This window comes from Dreissena polymorpha, chromosome 8 (assembly GCF_020536995.1).
Source record: "Dreissena polymorpha isolate Duluth1 chromosome 8, UMN_Dpol_1.0, whole genome shotgun sequence".
NCBI lineage: Eukaryota > Metazoa > Mollusca > Bivalvia > Myida > Dreissenidae > Dreissena > Dreissena polymorpha.
In genome coordinates this window covers 77,321,599-77,336,110 of record NC_068362.1, presented here as the reverse complement: position 1 = coordinate 77,336,110, position 14,512 = coordinate 77,321,599, and the positions used below count along the sequence as shown (strand labels likewise).

The 14,512-nt window shown below is 35.0% G+C and overlaps 2 protein-coding genes across 11 annotated transcripts in view; one reads left to right on the top strand and one right to left on the bottom strand.

The window, feature by feature from the left end:
* Positions 1-9,499, top strand: part of LOC127843251 (neural-cadherin-like) — a 40,523-nt gene extending 31,024 nt beyond the window's left edge. The window contains exons 14-18 of the mRNA XM_052373115.1: positions 982-1,627; positions 3,772-3,940; positions 4,530-4,665; positions 7,162-7,295; positions 8,402-9,499. Of these exons, the coding sequence (XP_052229075.1) occupies positions 982-1,627; positions 3,772-3,940; positions 4,530-4,665; positions 7,162-7,295; positions 8,402-8,438 (1,122 nt within the window). The 3' untranslated portion in view covers positions 8,439-9,499. The remainder of the gene's footprint in view (positions 1-981; positions 1,628-3,771; positions 3,941-4,529; positions 4,666-7,161; positions 7,296-8,401) is intronic.
* A 1,165-nt stretch (positions 9,500-10,664) lies between these two features.
* Positions 10,665-14,512, bottom strand: part of LOC127841323 (glycerol-3-phosphate acyltransferase 1, mitochondrial-like) — a 58,423-nt gene continuing 54,575 nt past the window's right edge. For 5 of the 10 annotated variants that reach the window (XR_008030909.1, XR_008030911.1, XR_008030914.1 and 2 more), the window contains 3 exons: positions 13,518-13,586; positions 12,831-13,062; positions 10,665-12,734 (listed from right to left, as the gene is read on the bottom strand). Coding sequence is in view for 3 of the 10 variants with exons in the window: in XM_052370045.1 (XP_052226005.1) it covers positions 12,899-13,062; positions 13,518-13,586 (233 nt within the window). In the remaining 7 variants the exon portion in view is untranslated. Of the gene's footprint in view, positions 13,063-13,517; positions 13,587-14,512 lie in introns of all 10 variants that reach the window. The other 5 variants (XR_008030913.1, XR_008030912.1, XM_052370045.1 and 2 more) reach the window with 5 other exon arrangements.

Here is a 14,512-nt window from a genome sequence, read left to right as displayed (position 1 = left end):
AAATATATTAATTAAATAAGAACTATAAAACAAATAGAGTTTTTCCCAATTACTTATTAATGGTTTCTACAGTTCTAAATCTTACTTTCATTGGTCATAGATGTAAAAATAAGCCCTACATGAAAATCATGCATTAATTTTGGAACAGTGACCATTGTAAACATAAATTATTTTTATTCAGTAACAAACACATTTACCAAAAGAAATAAGGGCTTGCTATAATATACAGCTATGCTTCCAATGTTACTGACTGCTTGCTATAATATACAGCTATGCGTCCAATGTTACTGACTGCTTGCTATAATATACAGCTATGCGTCCAATGTTACTGACTGCTTGCTATAATATACAGCTATGCATCCAATGTTACTGACTGCTTGCTATAATATACAGCTATGCGTCCAATGTTTCTGACTGCTTGCTATAATATACAGCTATGCGTCCAATGTTACTGACTGCTTGCTATAATATACAGCTATGCGTCCAATGTTACTGAAAATACTGTGCTATAATATACAGCTATGCGTCCAATGTTACTGAAAATACTGTGCTATAATATACAGCTATGCGTACAATGTTACTGAAAATACTGTGCTATAATATACAGCTATGCGTCCAATGTTACTGAAAATACTGTACTATAATATACAGCTATGCGTCCAATGTTACTGACTGCTTGCTATAATATACAGCTATGCTTCCAATGTTACTGACTGCTTGCTATAATATACAGCTATGCGTCCAATGTTACTGAAAATACTGAAATGTACATTGAACTTATTATTGTGATGATTGAAAATGAAATTGATTGAAGGAAACTTAAATAGGCTTCATAATGGGGTCTTAAATGGCTGTTAATAATGATAACCAGTAAATTCATAACAATCCATTAACTGCCAAAGTATTTATAACAACACAATGTAAATTTCCTATTTAACTTGTCTGTTAAAATAATGAATATTTTTCTTCTTTTTTCTACAGACGGATTTGATTGTTGTTCTTGGCAGCTTCTTTTCTACAAAATTTGTTGATGAAGACAAGTCCTCCACTCTCAACACATATGAAGTACATGAATATTACCTGGACTGTGATTCAGCCACTAACACCCAGCGCTTCAAAATCGACACTACGTCTGGAGGTATAGTTTGTGATGGGCCCTATGACCTTGATGTTGCTGGCACACCAGATGAAGTCACATGCACCGTAACGGTCAAGGACAAATATGGTCTCTCAGATTCCACCCTACTGTACATTCATGTCAACAATGTGAACGAGTACGCGCCAAAATTTACCCAGTCCAACTACTCGTTTTATCTGGCGACAAATTCCCTGGTGGGGACATACCTTGACACAGTGTCTGCAGTGGATTTCGACAGCAGTGATGATGACGACAATCGAATAATGTTCTCCATAGAGCAGTCAACGGTGTTAGCTGTGAATCATGATGGTTCCGTGTACCTCATATCCTCTCTGGCAAGCCAAAGTATGGGCGGAGTTTTAGGGCCCGCCTATATCGTTGCTAAGGACAAGAATGGCGGGCCTACGGCTCGCAATAGTTCTACTGAGATCTGGATTTACATATCGGGATCAACAACAACGTCCACCACAACTACCGACAGGAATCTGGGTGAGAAAAACATCAACTTAAATATATTGGGATCTCAAAGTACTTATTATTAGAAATGAGAGTTTGATAATTGTGCTAAGACATATTAATTAAGTATTTATTTGATAACAAGCATCGCAATGACATACCATTGGTTATTACCGCTATGACCAGCGCTTACATGTCAATTATTTCTATTTTAACACAGTTCATTAATAAGTTATCTGCGATTTAAAGGTATTAAATGAGAATTATATTAACCGAACGTCCTCCACTTTTCCGCGAAAACTTGACTCCGCCACAACAATGAAAATCAAATGACGTTGTCTTCATTCATAAACAGTGCGCTGACAATCAAAGTGACGTCATACTTATCTCTGTTGGTATATCGGCGTAATTACCCATGGCAGTTTTTCCTTCTTTGTATTTAGAAAACAAGTCACATGCCTTGGTAGAATTATTGTTTATAAGTAAATGAAGATTTGTTATGTTGTATACATTTTTAGCTCACCTAAGCACATCGTGCTCAGGGTGAGCTTTTGTGATCGTCTTTTGTTCCCTGTGTGTCGTCCGTCGTCAACATTTACCTTGTTAACATTCTAGAAGCCCCATATATTGCCCCATCTTCATGAAACTTGGTCAGGACACGTGTCTTGATTATTCCTTGGATGAGTTCGAAAATGGTTCAGGTTTGTTGAAAAACATGGCTGCCAGGCTGTATGACAGTTTTCCTTATAAGGCTATTATTTATCGTAAAACCTTAAAAACAGTCTAAAAGTCAAATTTATTGACTTATTAGTTCAAATAATATCTTGGATGAATATGAAAAGGGTTCCAGTTCATTAAAAACAATGGCCATCAGGGCGCAGATCATTTTTTCCTTATATGGCTGAAGTGAAACCTTGTTAACACTCCAGAAGTCACATTTGTTGTCCAATCTTCATAAAACTTGGTCAGAACATTTGTACCAATATAATCTTGCACCAGTTTGACAATGGATCCAGTTAGTTGAAAAACATTGCCGCCAGGGAGCAGGGCTTCTTTCCTTATATGTCTTTAGAAAATATTAACACTCTAAAAGTCACATTTGTTTTCCAATCTTCATGAAAATTTGTCAGAAAATATGTTTTAATGATAACTTGGATGAGCTCTTAAATGCTCCGGCCGGTTGAAAAACATTGCCCTCAAGGGGGAAGAGTATTTTTCTTACATAGCTATAGTAAAACCCTGTTAACACCATAGAAGTCACATTTTTAGTATAATCTTCATGACACTTGGTCAGAACATATATAGCTTGGCTAATTAAAAATATCGTTATGGTTGGTCCAAAAACATTGCCGCAGGGGGCATGACATTTTACCTTATATAGCTATAGTGAAACCTTGTTTACACTATAGATGTCACATTTTAAGTGCAATCTTCATGAAATTTAGTCAGATCACTTGTTCTTATGACTTCTCAGTAGAGTTGGCAAATTCTTCTGGTTTGTTAAAAAACATGTTCCCCGGGAGGAGGGGCACTTTTCCTTATGTGGCTATAGTGAACACTTGTTGACGCTATATAAGCCACATTTATTGGCCAATCTTTATTAAACTTGGTCAGAACATTTGTCTCATTTAAATCTAGGCTTAGATTGAAACTAGGTCGAGTTAGCTAAGAATTTCGGTCACTAGGTCAAATAAAAAAAAAACCATGTTAATAATCTAGTTTTTTGGTCCATTCTTCATGAATTAGCTTGCACTTTTTCAAAATAGTATAGTTCCTTTGGATCTAAAGTGAGCGCCTTAGGGCCCATGGCCCTCTTATTATATGTTAAGTGGTTAACTGTTTTCATTTACCAGTACCATCTTGTTGCATTAACCCTTTGCATGATGGGAAATTTGTCGTCTGCTAAAATGTTGTCTGCTGAATTTCTAAAATTAGCATTTTCTTTAAAAAAAAATCAAATAATACTATCAGAATAGCAAACAGTTTGGATCCTGATGAGACGCAACATTCTGTGGCGTCTTATCTGGATCCAAACTGTTTGCGAAGGCCTTCAAAATTCGGTTCCAGCGCTGAAAGAGTTAATTTTCATTGTGTCATATAATTGATTGTATGTAGGTGTCATTATCATCTGACTGGATTCTATGAAGATACTGACAGTCATAGTGGTCATATTTCAGACTTTGGGGAGGACAAGTACAACTCCTTCTGGTTGATACCTTTGGGGGCCGGCATGGTTATGATATTGATTGCTGTGTCTCTTGTGTGCGCCCGCATCTGTCACCTCTCACGTATAGGGCCCACATGTTACGCTTTCTGCATGCGAGGACCCTGCTGTCAACCAAAACCGTAGGACTTTGTGGGCTTTACATCTAGTAATTTAGAGTATGGTGGTGTTGGTAATGATTTGGGAAGGCTGGTAATTAGCCCCAATTATTGCTCCATTTATTTTTAATTGGCCCATGCCGTCACAGTTTGCCTTAAATGTGTGAATTTTAAACTTAATGTATAAAGATTTCTCTGATATTTCTGCCACTCTGACTCTCTCAAAGGGAGATATGGCATTTTCCTTAAAGTTAACTACAGGCTGACACCTGAGTTTGTAGAGTAATGTTTAAGTTGACACGTACTTTGATACTTTTAGAATAAATAGCTGACAAAATGTTCAAATTTATTTATGATTTAGTATTTACAATCTTTCTACAGGTACTAAGTTTACTAATAATATACATTTACCATAATTTGGATATTTACTGGCACATCATTCCTATATACTATTAAGCTTAAGAATTACAATGTATAACATTTTGTTACCTGTAATTGTTAGCATTTTATGATTAGTAATTTTGTACTTGTAATTACATAGCTGTATTTATTTATTTCAAACGAACAGCACACCATCAACACACATAATTATGTTCCAATTCACTCCACATAGACCCAAGCCTCGAGGGTTTGGTGACAAGGGTTATGACCTCGCCAGTTTTGGTCACCGGCACGTGTATGGAGATGAAGACGGGGCCATTGATGGCTGGGAACCAAGGAAAAAAACAGTAGGCAACAAGAGGTCAAAGGTGAGCATTGTCTGTTTTTCTCTTCAGATATCACACACAAGAGGTTAAAGGTTAGCTGTAAAAGAATAATAATGTCAAACATGTCAAACAAATGGTACTAATCATTTATTCCAATGATCATTGCAAACCAAACAGTTATGACATGACAATGAGGAAGACAAATAGTCTGTTGTATAAGTCTTTTTCTGTTATTTTTTTGTATGTGTAAACAACAACAATTTACTGTATATTTTGATCATTTCATCTTTAACTTGAAAAACACATATTTTGTCATAATTGATGGAATTATCAATCACAATTGTCTGTACTTAATAAATGAATATTGCAAAGCTGAATCCAACCACTAACCATAACTGGTACCCTATCAGTTGACATTGCTATGTTTAGAATCAGTGGTACCTTATCAGTTGACATAGCTATGTTTAGAATCAGTGGTGCCCTATCAGTTGACATAGCTATGTTCAGAAACAGTGGAACTCTATCAGTGGACATAGCTATGTCCGAAATCAGTGGTACCCTATAAGTTGACATAGCTATGTTCAGAATCTGTTGTACCCTATATGTTCACATAGCTATGTACAGAATCAGTGGTACCCTATACGTTGACAAAGCTATGTTCAAAATCAGTGGTACCCTATAAGTTGACATAGCTATGTACAGAATCAGTGGTACCCTATAAGTTGACATAGCTATGGACAGAATCAGTTGAACCCTATAAGTTCATATAGCTATGTTCAAAATCTGTGTTACCCTATAAGTTGACATAGCTATGTTGAGAATCAGTGGTACCCTATAAGTTGACATACTATGTACAGAATCAGTGGTACCCTATAAGTTGACATAGCTATGTACAGAATAAGTGGTACCCTATAAGTTGACATAGCTATGTGCAGAATCAGCGGTACCCTATAAGTTGACATAGCTATGTACTGAATCAGGGAACCCTTCAAGTTGACATAGCTATGTTCAGAATCAGTTGTACCCTATAAATTGACATAGCTATGTACAGAATCAGTGGTACCCTATAAGTTGACATAGCTATGTTCAGAATCAGTGGTACCCTATAAGTCGACATAGCTATGTACAGAATCAGTGACACCCTATAAGTTGACATAGCTATGTACAGAATCAGTGGTACCCTATAAGTTGACATAGCTATGTTCAGAATCAGTGGTACTCTATAAGTTGACATAGCTATGTTCAGAATCAGTGGTACCCTATAAGTTGACATAGCTATGTACAGAATCAGTAGTACCCTATAAGTTGACATAGCTATGTACAGAATCAGTGGTACCCTATAAGTTGACATAGCTATGTACAGAATCAGTGGTACCCTATAAGTTGACATAGCTATGTACAGATTGACATAGCTATGGACATTATCAGTGGTACCCTATAAGTTGACATAGCTATGTACAGAATCAGTAGTACCCTATAAGTTGACATAGCTATGTACAAAATCAGTGGTACCCTATAAGTTGACATAGCTATGTACAGAATCAAACAGATCTCTGCACAGTTGATGATTTTCTTGATTCTGTTAGTGGGACAATGTTTTCCAAGATGATGTGTAATAATTTTGCATTTTTTATGAAAATTAAATTGCCAGTTACAAAATTGCTCTTTCAGGCTTTGTTCTCATTTTGTTAATGAAGTTGTTATTCAGGCCACAAGCCATTTTTGGCATTTGTTTATCTGTGTGAATTAGAGTTTTAATAAAGTGCTATGCTAGTTGTTCTATCACCCTAACGTACTAATGGGCGGTTTACTGCAATCACCATGTCTGTCTGTTTGTTTACATCATTACAACTAGCTACATACTTACTACATGGGGCGTCAGGGTTATTTATTACTACTGTGACAAGGTCTAGTTTATCCTTGGTCATCTGCAATACAACATCATACAACTTATTTTAGCATACTTTTTTGCAGTTATTATTTCTTTTAAACATTTAGAAGTACTACAACCAGCTATTACAGTTATAAGCAGCTATATACAGCTATTATTGCTATAGAGTAACTTCAATTACTATAACCAGTTATTATAACATATCGCAGCTGTAAATACTATTTTAAGCTTTATTACTATATAGCATCTATTATCACTATACTACAAGTGATATCAGCAAAACTTATCATAAAGGTTTCTAAGAACTATACAGTGTACAATAAAATAAAAACATGACAGTTTTGACACTAGGAAAATATGGGCCGTGCTCTGTGAAAAGGGGGTTTAATGCATGTGCGTAAATTGTTGTCCCAGATTAGCCTGTGCAGTCCGCACAGGCTAATCAGGGACGACACTGTCTGCTTTTTTGATATTTTTTTGTTTAAAGAAAGTTTCTTCTTAGCAAAAATCTAGTTACGGCGGAAAGTGTCATCCCTGATTAGCCTGTGTGGACTGTACAGGCTAATCTGGGACGACACTTAACGCACATGCTTTAAAAGATGTATTAAGATGTTATACGTTACACTCCTATGTTGTACCTGTCTCAGGTGGGCATGATGTCAGACCCAATGGCTCATCTCCATGACAACCAGGAGGGACTGCCACCACGGAAACCCAACAGTGAGATGTTCCGGGTCAACAAGGGCTACCTTGACCCTTACAGTAACACCCGCAACCCCAAGTAAGTCAAGGTCATTAGATGTTGGGGCATAGTTAGTACATTTGGGTATGTTTTGATTTATTCAAGATGTCCGAAGAGAACAAGAGTGAGCTTTGCAAATTCGGGTTTGTATGGATCATGAAGGCTATTGGGTAGATATCATAAAAATTGGTAAAAACTTTGAATTTTCCTGGTGTTCTGCAGGACAGAAGTGGGAGTATTAAAAAGTTGGTTTTCTATTCGGCGAAAAAGAGACATTTCACATACCTGACACTGTTTGAGATGGTTGTTTACTAAAATCAATTTATCTCCTGTGGAGTTTAGTAGTTCATGGAAGCTCTTTTCTTGAACTTAGAATGTAGATCAGTGTAAGTATAGACAGCTAGACTTAAGTGCTTTTCTCAAAATAACCAATGCAATCTGTGTCTCTTAAGGGGGTCTATAACTCATGTAAGATGCATAATTTAAAAGAGTGTTTGTACCAGTATTTTGAGTTGTCATGCATCTCAGGAATAATTTCCAATTTATTATTATTTATTCATCAATGGAACAAGAATTGTGAGTTAAAGAGAAAGTATTAAAGAACAACAAAGACTTTTTATGAAGGATATGTAATGATTTTTTGTTTTTTATATTGATTTTATTAATATTTACCCAATGCCAATAATAAATATGTTCTTTACTACTTTTAGTTCATGTTTAGGATTTGTATTATTATAAAACAGATTAACAATAGTATTTTTTTAATAATTATGTTTGTTTGAATTTTATTAATAGCATAGTATCCATGATACAGGTACTTGAGGTATATATTGTAAATGAGCCGAATCATGGTACTCACCGTAACAAGGAGTCTTGTACAATATGCATCCAGCATAGCTCCAGACAATTAAGCCTGCAGTATGGTCTGGAGTTACCGTGCCTGCTAATGAGACATTGAAGCCTTGCGTACCCTGTGGATAGGGTTGCATCTGACCAGATTCTGTAGCTGTGTTGGCTAGTCTGGACCTATGCTGACTACATATTACACAAGAAACCAGTCCCATTTTCACATGACACTGGTCTCCCTTTTTCACACGTTGCTGGTCATGTGTCATACATACAGATACAGTGATAATTTCTTGTAGGAGTACGATGGTGAAAGGCTCCAAGCCGTTGATATAGGTCATGTTGAACACAAAGTGGAGCAGGATAGGTTGAACACAAAGTGGAGCAGACATTGTAAAGTTAGACAAAGTGGTGTGGAACATTTTGTTTGCTTGCAGGCACTTGTATGCATGTCCTATTATTAACTGTTTACCACTTTACAGATACATATTTTTACGTATTTGTAGTTCCTTAGAAAGGTAAATTTAATAAAGCCCTTTCTAACTAGATTCAATTTTAAAGGCTTCTTTTCCAAACCTGAGATACTGTACTGATGAGCAGCAAACAGTATAAAACATGAACAGGCTGCAGTGAGTCACTCGCAGGCTGTTCTGGTTTTATGCTGTTTGCACAAAGCCATTTTCACTTTGCTTCTGAGTGGGAAAGGGTTTACTCATGTGATTACTTGTATACATTATAACAATTGACATTTTCTGCTTATTATGTGAGTAACTTTTATGTGAAGCATTCAAATTTATGTTCAAACCATTAGGTTACTTTATGTCATTTCTGCAGCAAAATATGGCAAACAATGGGAATAGTTCAATTTGTTTATTGTAATTTACACAAATTTAATTGCAAACGAAGTAATAATGTTTTTTGTCTGATTCATTACTTAACCTGTTCAATTGTTAAACAGCTACATTGTGATTGTTTTTGTCATTATATCATCATCATCATCATGATTATAATCATGATCACCACATATGCTTCTTGCCCAGATAATCATAAATATATCATTGTTAGAATTTATTGGTTTGTCTATGAATGTTAAAACAAAAGCATATGTGTTATGTTCACTGTTAAAGACCCCTGTTTATTGCAGTTTATAAAAAATGTTCTCAATATAAAATGTGTTGTTTGATTGCAATATTCATTTTTTAAGTTTTATTTTGTATCATTGAGTTGAATAATTTCTTGATGTTATTTATTTATGTGATTTATTTGAATGAATGTGAACTGTGACACTGTTTTGCACATTAACACAGTTTTAACGTCTGTTTTTGTGATGGCATATTTGCTGCTCATAGTATTATGTGTGTTTGATTTTTGCACAAAATAAATATTTTCAAGTTTTATCGATGCATTCTTTTATCCAGATTCCAAATATGTCAATGTCAAATTCTCAGTTACTAAAAATAAAAAACAATTTCTACGCATGTGGGGGAGTTCATATTAAGATATTGTGCTGAAATTGTGTGTGGTTTCCTTATATGTGTACCTTGCTTTGGATTCTAGCTCGGACCAGTTGGAGAAAGATAAAGGTCACTGTTTACACACAATAGTTTGACTTTTTATATATGCGTTCAGCGATTTTTTTTCCCAATTAGAAAAAGTAGCAGTACCAGTCCTTTTTGGACAATTATGCGCGAAACCCCTGAAAATCAGATTTTTTTTTTTAGTGATTTCTTCATATTGGGAAATTGGTGTATTTGATTTTTTTCCCCAAATACTTTCAAATTGATAACTAAATGTTGTGAAGTTGTCAAAATTATATTGACCAAGGTTCAAACCATAGAGCTTCATAGGGAAACTAAATACATTTCAATTTTTCTGTTTTTACCTATTTGGGAAAGTGCCGTTTTCCAGTACTTTATAAAGGAGGAAAAAATTGCTGGTGTTGTTTTGACGTTTCGTATGTAGGTAGCTTACATATATAGCTAGCTTAGGGTTTCATCTGGGACCAGTTGGGTCAAGGTGATACTTAACCCTTTATAAACACATTTTAAGTTCTTTCGAAAATCAAATGAAATTTAAGTCCTATCTTAATATATTAAAGTCTGAAAGGCTTCATTTCCAACCATTAGATTCTGATGAGTAGCAAACAGCAAAAAACCTGAACATGCAGGGAGTAACTCACAGGCTGTTCTGGTTTTATGCTGGTTTCAAGTCATTTTCACTTTGCTTCTTTAGTACATGTAGAAAAGGGTTAAAATAGAACAGTTTTATGCTCCATAATTTTAGTTTGGATTGAGGAGGTATTTCAGTGAGTGAGTTTGTAGATAGCTTACATGCAGACCTGGGCTTTGGATTGCTCAATTATTTGAAGTAAATTTGTAACTTAAGCATTGAATAACCTGGTTTTGTGTTGGGGCCATGTTTCTTAATTAAACTAAATGGCATTTATAAAAACGATTGCCTACAAATAAGTGCTGCACACAAATTATCAATAAACTTGACGTGTAGAGAGATTTAGTTGTTTGATATTATTATTTTAAGGTTATAAAACGAAAAACAAACTGGTTTTGAATTTGTTTTTATTCAAATTTATTTAACAATTAACTTACTTCTATTTCCATAATTGATTATCACAATTAATGATAACATATCATGACAAAGGATCATATCTGATGTACACAAATAATAGGAATTCATGTTATTGAACACAGTTTAACTATTTATTGTATTAGCACCTATTAGATAACAAAAATATATCAAATATTGTCAGACACAACACTGTCTCAAAATTAGCAAACTTAATATTACTACAGACAATGACATGCACATTCAGCCTCATATAACTTTGATCTTCAGTCAAACAGTGAAGAGATTTAAGCATTTCAAGGATTTGTTAGTTTAAACCTATTTATTTAAGCTTGATTGCATCGAAAGCCTTAGGCTTATTGAAAAGCTCTCGAGTCCGTTTCCTGGGACTAGAACCAGTACTTCATGTCCTAGGGGGAAATCTTAAGAACGCTCCCCTTTGTGAGGATTGAACCAGTGACCTCCCCATTGTTAGGGGGACACCATATCAAATACGCCTTGGCGTAATTAATGGATTAATCCATTAATGGATTAACACGTGTGAACACATTCTAGGGAATAGCTTGTGCTAGTTAATGTCCTTTAATAAATTGTGTCTGTATAGAAGACACAATAAGTTTTATTTCGTCTTCTACATAGACAAAATTCGAAACATGTTGGTAAGAATCTCATATTCCTGCTAGGATATGTATATCCCTGATAATATAAATGTTTAAGGGTATTTGTTATAGTGTCTCCCCTCCTGGTTTAAGGCCCGCCAATATGGACCTATTGTTCTTCTGACTCCTATACGTCATGCTTGGGGCTGGTTAGATTGGCTTTTGTCACATTTCAAGTGAAGTAGTGGCTGGAATAGTTATAAACTTATACTTTTACATAGTGTAGACTAAAACCTTATATCATTATGCAAAAAAAAATATTACAAAGTATTTACAGAATAACATACAGGACCATAATAATTCAACATGTATATAGGAATCTAGCAAACTATAGATGCATATGTAAATGACAATCATACATGGTCACAAATAATGATATGATCAGAACAAATACATGATTGTTCCCAAATGTACATGTACAAAATATAAATGAGAATTAGAATAACAATTTGAGTACATTTTGATTCTGAGATCTATCAATTGTGTTGTACAACACAGATTTATCTTCAATATATACACGGAATAATCACAAAATAAACATCATAAATACTAATCATCAATATACAAAAAGTAGATTCACAATTTATATCAGGTATCCTTAACAATATAATTAAACAATATGTGATCTTTGCAATTGAGTAATTTCACAGTAAGACACGTTATACCATTAACAGTCCAAAAATATGATTTATTGAGAAATGAAGGAATCATATGATGTGACTTATTATCAGAAAATATTTTTGCTTGACTCAAATACATGAGCACAAAATGTTACTAACATAATATCATATGCAAGAAGTCAATTAAACAAGAAATAATCGAATAATTAACAAACATATAGAAACAATAACAACATATTGTAAAGCACGAAAAGGCAATGGCAGTTTGAGCAAAAGTTGAAACTCAATATTATGAATTCTTACTACTTACAGCAAAGTAACACACTAAAGCACTGACTAATGACTAGCCTTCATAAACAAAGCCATCAAACACTGAAGGCCAATTCGATGACAGTAGGAGCAAAATATACATAAAACATACATTGATAACTCGACTACTCTCTCACACACACACACACACACACACACATATGCAAATATAACAATTTCAGTCAAAATTAGCCATAATTATCCCTCCACACCACTATTACCAAAAATGTTTTATGTGTTTGTGCACCCGGTATCCATTTTCAGTTCACAAGACAACCATACCAAGACAAGGTAATAACCCAAATGATGATGTACATAAGGCATAGAAGTCCAACCACCTAGCCTGTCCGTGTCTGTAGCAGACATATATGCATGCCTTTGTGGTTCTTATAGCAACCAACCCAAACACACACACACACACTTCCCACAGAAACATGGGACTTAAGGGTCCCTACTGATAGGTGCCTAGCCCCTTAAGGGTTCCTACTGATAGGTGCCTAGCCCCTTAAGGGTCCCTACTGATAGGTGCCTAGCCCCTTAAGGGTTCATACTGATAGGTGCCTAGCCCCTTAAGGGTCCCTACTGATAGGTGCCTAGCCCCTTAAGGGTCCCTACTGATAGGTGCCTAGCCCCTCAGTGTCTGCAGCAGGTGTATGTGTTGATGCAGTAAGTCAGTGCGGTCTGTGAGCTCCAGCATGGTCACGTTGCCGGCCTTGTAGTTGTCCAGGATGTTGAGATGCTTGTACGACCTCACCGCCGTCCTCAGGGTCTCCAGGGATGCACTCTCAGCTGTGAGGGGAAACACAACTATGGCATAACCCTTTACCACTAAGATACATACTTTTACCCATGTGTAGTCCCTTAGAACGTTTAATTTAATTAAAGACGTTTCTTTCTAAATTTAAGTGTTAAAGGCTTTATTTCAAACACTTAAAAACTGACGAGCAGCAAACAGCATAAAACCTGAACAGACTGTGCGTTACTTGCAGGCTGTTCTGGTTTTATGCCATTTGCATAAAGCCATTTTCACTTTGCTTCTGAGTGCTATTTTTCGTTAAAAGGAAGTCTCATCTTAGCGAAAATCCAGTTGTGGCAGAAAGTGTCCTTCCTGATAAGCCTTAGCTGGCTGCACAGGCTGCGTAGGCTAATATGGGACACCACTTAAAACACATTGCTTAAGCCCTATTTTCCAAAAGCAAGGTTCATTTACTATTAAAGGAGGGAACACTTCCAGATTTTCTTACCATAACTTGCCACTCCATCCTGAACTCTTGTTGTGGCCTGCTTGTGAAGTGTTTTCATAAAATCATCCTCTGAAAGGTAAATCAATTTCTTATAATTTCTCTTTAAAAGAAGCATAGCTTTTAAATATATTTTCCAAAGTAACAAACAAGAAAACACATAAAATAACAGATATTTAAAGGAATGCTAGTCAATGTTTATCATTCATTAAATTATGATAAAGACTTGGGATTAGTAGCAATAAGAAATACGGATTCAGATATAATGGATATTGGATAAACAGGCCAAATATACAAATCCAAAATTAAGACAAAAATATTTTATTTTTACAGAAAATAATCATAACCTGCAAATACAAAAATAACAATGCAACATATAGTGTTTTTTTTGCAGAAGACTGTCGTGTACTAGTCAATGTTTTGATAACAGCTATCAATACCTAGATTATTGTAGTGATCTTTGGCTATTAAATTGTTAGTCAGTTTGTGTTCCACTGAGATATATTTTGTCCCTTCAAATGGCAAAATCAATAAAAAAGCTACAATGACACAAACATTAACAAAGTTAATCTTTTGATTGATTTTTATCACATGACCCTGTTTCCCATGTAATATAACCATTACTAATATTTTTTTCTTATACATGTGTAATTTTTTTTTTAAGCGTTTTCATTGGCTTATTTTTGTTCAATTGACCAATTGCATTTTGTTATTTTGCTGAAATGACATTGCAATGTCAAATGACGTCACCAAATGTAAACAACATTCGGGATTTATCATTATGTTTGCGTAAATATTTACTTAATGTTCTCATTTAAAAACATGTGATAAAAAAGATCTGACACTTGTTGTCATATCATACCATTTATTTAACTCGTCCAGGAAATTTGTAAGTCAAAATTCCTGAACTCGTTTAATAAAATATGTTATGATATGACAACTCGTGCCAGATCCTTTATGTATCACAACACCCCCAAGTAATGTGTCAACAACAAAAA